We start from the raw sequence: 6,119 nt of genomic DNA, 5'->3' as shown, positions 1-6,119 counted from the left end.
TGTATGTTTTTGTTTTTTTTTAATCAGTAAAGGGGAAAACTTTTTTTTTTCTGCTCATGAAGCTCTAACACTAATCAAAAGCACAGAAGAAGAAATGAAACAATTTGGTTGGAATAAAAAAAGTGGGTACATTTCACTGCCTTTCATGCACTAATTCTATATCAACATCAGATACAGTGTGGTAGGATACAAAGCACTGTGCAATGAAAGTTTAAATGATTTCATGAATCGGCAAATCAAAGTTTCCACACTTAATTCATCAGTTTTTACAGGACCATGTAAGCTGGGATAACTGTTTTTTTTACCTTCATAAATGAAATCATTTAAAAACTGCTTTTCACTCAGGTTATCTTTGTCTAATATTAATTTGATTAAGGAAGCATGACAATCACGAAGGGGGCAAACACCTTTTCTTCATCACTTGTAAATTGATGCCCTGTTTCCCAGTGTTAATTTCTTTTAATTACTACCTACAGAGTCAGTTTGTGGTTAAGCATTCAAAAATAAGCTGCAGTTGCCCTCAGAGACAGAATACAAGGATAGGGATTTGATTCTATATCACTTAAGGTGGTCACTTATTTACTAGTAAGCCAGAAGGTGAGTGTGTCTCTAAGATGTTTATCACTGTGGTGGTTTTATTATATTATTATTTCAGTATGTGACTATTTAAGATTATGAGCACATTATTTGGCATCCTGATGGCTTTGTATGTGATATCTGTCTGTTTACTGCAATTATGAAAAAGCCCCAAAGCAGCTATGAAGTGCAAGTTATACATGACTGGACCTTTTGGACGGTCCTGAGCCAAGACCCCGTTTACGCCGAGCTGAGGAAAGACGAGAGGCTGACGAAAGAAAGCGGAGAAATTCTGCAGGCGCAGGTCTGCATCCTGCTCAGGAAAATAAGGTCTGATGCACAGAATCACAATCATGGTGTGACTATTCTGGTTATTTTTGTTTTCATATCCTTTAAAGAACTTTAAAATAGAGGCAAGTGGAGAAAATAACAGAAAAACCTTAACCTCCCTCCAGTTCTCTGAAGAAGATCCACAGTGAGCTGGGAGCAGATTTACACGACAAAGGTGAAGCCACCAAGTTTACCATGAAATGCATGACCCTTGAGCTCAACATGCCGAGCTCCTGTCTGCCTGCCGGTCAGTACAAGCCTCACCATGTGGGCTATGACACATGGCTGTCTCACTGCAAAGACCTGAAGACGGCGGCCAACATCCTGATGAAGGACTCTTCTTCCTTCAGGGGAAACCTGAGGTTCTCTCTGGCCAATGTAAGAAAACCCTCAGATCCAAGGCCGATCGCGTGTTTGCCATTTCTTCTATGATGACAATTTAAATTTTATAGATAAAAAACGCCCACAAGCGTCAGCGCCGCAGGATAGACGACGCTCTGAGGAAGAAAATCTACGAACTGACCAGAAACCAGGAAATGCTGCTCTTGAAAAGAAAGCAGGTCAGTGCACTGGAGTTTAATCACCACGAATCACCTTTTTTTTTTCTTTGCTGCTCATCATTCTCTGACTTCCTTTAACCTTCAGATCAGTGATGACATTTCTGATCAGACCAAAGAAATACAGAAACTGAAGTGTGAGATCAGGAGCTGTGACACCAAACTGGATCATGCTTCCCACCGCCTGGACATCCTCAACCAGAGACCTGGATACGAGCTCTGCCGGGACTTGGTGAGTGCCATATCAAACATGACTGTTGTCAGAAAGTCTCCACTGTCCTTTGAAACATTTTAACTTTAACCCTTTTTTTTCTCTCTCTGCTGCTCCTCCTTCAGCCGCACATCAGCCTCACGCTGGAGAATTACGACCTGGTAAAAATAGGAGCTGGACTTCGCTCGGCGCTGAAGTTCTCTCAGTGAGTCAGCCCATTCCCAAAAGCCTCACACTGATCATGACACCATTTTCTTCCATAATACCCCGTGCTTGCTCATTTCTGTTGCCATCCTTTACAGTCAGAACCTGGAGCTCCAACACAAGCACCTGATGATTGTCGAGGAGAAACTGTCCAAAAACGCTCACATCCTAGGGGTGGAGCAGAAGTGTCAGAGCCTACTTCAGACTTTCCAGCCTGCCCATGACACCGTCGTGGTCCTCGCCAACAAGGCCAAACTTCACAAGACCACGAGCAGCTCCAGCTGTCGTGAATGCTTTCAGTAGGGCGCATCTGCAGTCTTTTATTCATTAAAACACGTATGAGCAAACTCCCCTCGACTTGTTTGGAATCAGTCTGCGCTTCCTTTTTGTTTTCAAGACTGAAATGTTTTGGAAGATATTCTGTTTTTCAAAAGATTTAAAAATGATTAATAAATCACATATCTGACACGGACACAGCACAAAAGAAGATAGACGTAGATTTTTTCTTTCCTTTTAAAATTTATTCCTAAAAAGATGTTACGTGCTTTTATTTAAAAATCAAACCTATTATTTACAACGATACATTGCAATAAATATGTTCTCCCTAATGGTGTTTGGGAGCTGAAACATATTTGGTAAACAACAAAAGGGAGGCAGTGAGCTCCCTTTTTTGCCTTTACTTAACTGAAAATAATGGATAAGACATGAGAAGAGACAGCGACAGAAAAATCAAAATCAGAACTATTTTCTTTCACCTTAGTTTCAATATGATTTCTTTGAACTGCAAACTAATCATCTTAAAGCCCAAATAATTATGTAATTACAATTATATACGATACTACAGCAAAAACCTGTTAGTAGAAAACAAATGTAGTAAATTATGTTTAAGTCAGAAATACAATTAGGGTATGAAAAGTGAAAAGAAAAGAAATCTGCTGTTATGCAGATCTTTCCTGTATCATGTTTGTTTATTGGTTTGCTGCAAACCCCGGGTATAAAATAGGCTTCTCGATGTTACAGTATGAAGTTCAGCCACTGTTAATGCATTTATCACACAAATCTGGATAGAAAAAAGGGGGGGATAACAGTTCACAGAACAAAGCGAGCCGAGCTGACGAGGCTGAGATGACAGCAGAGTGACCTGTACACATCCCGATTAAAGAACACAGAGACCAATTGTACAGCTAGAAGAACAGAAGGAGGAGGGGACGTAAACCCACAGAAAGCAGCATTCTTCTTCTTTTAAATTAACAGGCTTTAGAGTCAGGATTCCAGATTTATCCGTGACAGAGAGGCGCTTTAAGAGGAGTGGAGGAAGCGGTTGAAGGCGTTGTAGGCTGACTCCAGGTCGAAGAGCATCTGGCGAACTTGATTATCATCCAATTCATCCGAGGCCGACATGCTGCTCAGGGTGGTCAGCCTGTTGGAAAAATGTCAGTTAAGAGAACTATATGATCATAAACACATCAAAGATCAGGTACTTTATAACCACTGCTCAGCTAGTTGCATGGATAATGGTACGGTCGCACCAGATGCAAAACAAAGTTTTACCTTGCATGAATACGGACACATAGGAAACCCGTACCCCAATAGCTAATAGGAGGAGGGGGATTAAGTTAGATTTTCAGAATTTAGCAAGAAGTCCTACGATTTCACACTTTTCTTCAACCCCTCTCTTTTCCTTCATCACTGAACTGCACAGCTCCCTTTTAACTTATAGTATCCTAGTAACTACAGAGTAGCCACGCAGTACTTGTGTGTCGGAGCCATGAATGATAGTTTTGGATCACACTTACTGACCTGCCACTTTAATTATATCTGTTCAACTAGTTGTTAACTATTAAAATCAAATCAGAAAATCACATGGCAGCAACTTCATGAATTTAGGTCTGTAGACACGGTCAAAACAATTTGCTGAACTGAAGAGAACTGAGCAACAGCACAGAGAAGAAATTTAAATGACTGTGACCATGGCACGACTGGTGGGAATTTCATTTGCAGGGAAACACATGAGCTACAGCAGCAGAAGACCACACCAGGTGTCACTCCTGTCAGCTAAGAACAGGAAATTGAGGCTAAAATTCACACATGCGGATCAAAATTGGACAATGGAAGATTGGAAAAATGGTGCTTGATTTCTGCTCCAACATTTAGATGGTAGGGTCAGAGTTTGACATAAACAACGTGACAGTATAGATTCACCCTGCCTTGTATCAGCAATTCTGGAACTGGATAGGTGCTGTGTGGTGTGGCTGTAGGTTTCCTGACTGGTCATGTTTTGCCTCAAGGTGTGCTGCACGTACAGATCAACGACATAAAGAGCACAAACGTTGCGGCCTAGTGTTACTAACCAGAGACTGACTTTGTCCTTGGCCTCTGAGTCTGGAGGCATGTTACTCATTCTGTTCATAGTCTCCATCAGCTCCCTAAGGTCTGGTTGGATCTGAACAAATTAAAAAACAAACAATCAATCAGTATCTTGGAAGTCCAGTCATTGTTTACTAATAACATATTATTTACATTTATAAATTTACCTCATCCATGGCCCTGATTTCCAGTCTCAGCTTGTCCATCACAGTGATGAAGAGCTAAATGTTCGAGAAGGATGAGACAAAATATTTTCCTAGTTTTAAAAGTCGGCAGTGAGAAATATGTTTCAGGACAAACAGTTCTAGGAACGAGCGCACTGACTTTATTAGTTTGTCTGTTTTATGAGCTGAGCCTGCAGTTGGTAAAACTTAAGCTTGTGATATCCACTCTCATTTTTATGGAATTACCAAATGTTGAGCCAAACTGAGTGAAACCACATTGGCCACTCAGCTAAAACTGAGCTCAATAAATCCTAAAAAATGTTCTTTCCAGCAGCCTAAATACTTCTCTCTTTAACATATTTAATATAGTCGTGGGGACATACTGAAACTATATCTGCGATGCAGCGGTTCAGGTTGCCCTTGTCATCCTTGATGGTGATTGGCCGATCCTCTTTAATCCGTTCCATCGCTAGTGGACAGTCGAGCTAGGAAAACATATGACAACAACAAGAAATTACAAAAATAAAATCTTGAAAAATATGACAGACACTCTGCACTGCAGACGAGCACTCACTCTGTACTTCCTGCAGAAGTCATCGATGGAGCCCACGTCAGAGCCCTGCACCTGTTTGAAAGCAGCCTTATACTGAACCAAGAGTCTGGAACAGGAGGCGGTGTACCTGAAACCAACAAAAACTCCACATTAATTAAAAAACACACAGCTAAAGTTACAGGTGCCATATTTTAAATATGATCTCAACTGTTACTCACTCGTTAGGCGTTACGCAGTCTTTAATGTAAGCCTTCTCCAGGGCCTGTAGTGTTTTGACGACAGCAAACAACTCCGCCATATTGTCATACCTACAGAAACAGGATCGTTATAACATGTGTAACACAGTAAATCTGCATTTTATAAAGTGATAATGGTCACTGGTGACATATCAAGCACTTACTTTTCTCGTTCTCTTGCATTTTTGTATAATTTCACCTCCTGAAACGACAGCATTCATGATTGTTATCCTTAACAGCAAGGATGTCATATATTCTTGATAACATTCCCAGCTTTAGTTTAGATTTACGGATGATTTACACATGGGCAATAAATGTTATTAAAAAAAAAGAACAAATAAAGTCTTATTTTTTTTAGTAAACTAATCAGAATTATGTTGTTGGATTTACCTCATATAGCTCAGGTTTATTTGCCGGAGCTGTGGAAAGGAAAACAGTGTCATGAAATATTACTGCTGTTTTCTGTTGAAAAGATGACTCTTATATTAATTCAACAATTCATTTTTATACACTGATTTAGCTGAATGTCTTACCTCCTCCTCCTCCAGTGACTGGTATCCCATGGAACATGATGCTGATGTCTCAAAATGTGATCTGAAAAATATTTATTTCACATAGTTTTCCATAATTGTGACCAAATATATTCAGATAGCTTTAACATTTCATAAATGTCTCCATTTATGAACAAAAGCTTCAGACAATTTATGCTGCGGTCATATTTTCAGTTTTGTTTTTCCTAATTTTAACATTTTTAATTGCCATTTTTAATTTCATTGGTATGTATGGAAACATGTTCCCAAAGAAAAAACAAATGGGTAGAACTAAATGAAAATTTCAGGTTATTATCTTAAAATTGTGAGATAATAGTGCAATTTTCACTTAGGTATGGCATTTTTGTTTAATGCGAACATGCTTTCATAT

At 39.5% G+C, this 6,119-nt stretch overlaps 2 protein-coding genes across 2 annotated transcripts in view; one reads left to right on the top strand and one right to left on the bottom strand.

The window, feature by feature from the left end:
• Positions 1-567: 567 nt before the first annotated feature.
• Positions 568-2,225, top strand: LOC102214014 (tektin-5-like). Its single transcript, XM_005728413.1, has 7 exons — positions 568-597; positions 746-906; positions 1,032-1,284; positions 1,359-1,466; positions 1,552-1,695; positions 1,800-1,879; positions 1,977-2,225. Exons 3-7 carry the CDS (start codon positions 1,102-1,104, stop codon positions 2,179-2,181), a joined length of 720 nt encoding a protein of 239 aa, XP_005728470.1. The 5' UTR covers positions 568-597; positions 746-906; positions 1,032-1,101; the 3' UTR covers positions 2,182-2,225.
• Positions 2,226-2,377: 152 nt separating this feature from the next.
• Positions 2,378-6,119, bottom strand: part of vps28 (VPS28 subunit of ESCRT-I) — a 5,332-nt gene continuing 1,590 nt past the window's right edge. Inside the window, exons 2-10 of the mRNA XM_005728412.1 lie at positions 5,732-5,792; positions 5,589-5,617; positions 5,363-5,400; positions 5,181-5,270; positions 4,984-5,089; positions 4,793-4,894; positions 4,413-4,466; positions 4,230-4,321; positions 2,378-3,298 (exon numbers count right to left, since the gene is read on the bottom strand). Of these exons, the coding sequence (XP_005728469.1) occupies positions 3,178-3,298; positions 4,230-4,321; positions 4,413-4,466; positions 4,793-4,894; positions 4,984-5,089; positions 5,181-5,270; positions 5,363-5,400; positions 5,589-5,617; positions 5,732-5,768 (669 nt within the window). The 5' untranslated portion in view covers positions 5,769-5,792 and the 3' untranslated portion in view covers positions 2,378-3,177. The remainder of the gene's footprint in view (positions 3,299-4,229; positions 4,322-4,412; positions 4,467-4,792; positions 4,895-4,983; positions 5,090-5,180; positions 5,271-5,362; positions 5,401-5,588; positions 5,618-5,731; positions 5,793-6,119) is intronic.

This window comes from Pundamilia nyererei, unplaced genomic scaffold (assembly GCF_000239375.1).
Source record: "Pundamilia nyererei isolate P.nyererei 1_Seehausen unplaced genomic scaffold, PunNye1.0 scaffold00028, whole genome shotgun sequence".
NCBI lineage: Eukaryota > Metazoa > Chordata > Actinopteri > Cichliformes > Cichlidae > Pundamilia > Pundamilia nyererei.
The sequence above is the reverse complement of the archived record's forward strand: the minus strand, read 5'-3'. Positions and strand labels throughout refer to the sequence as shown.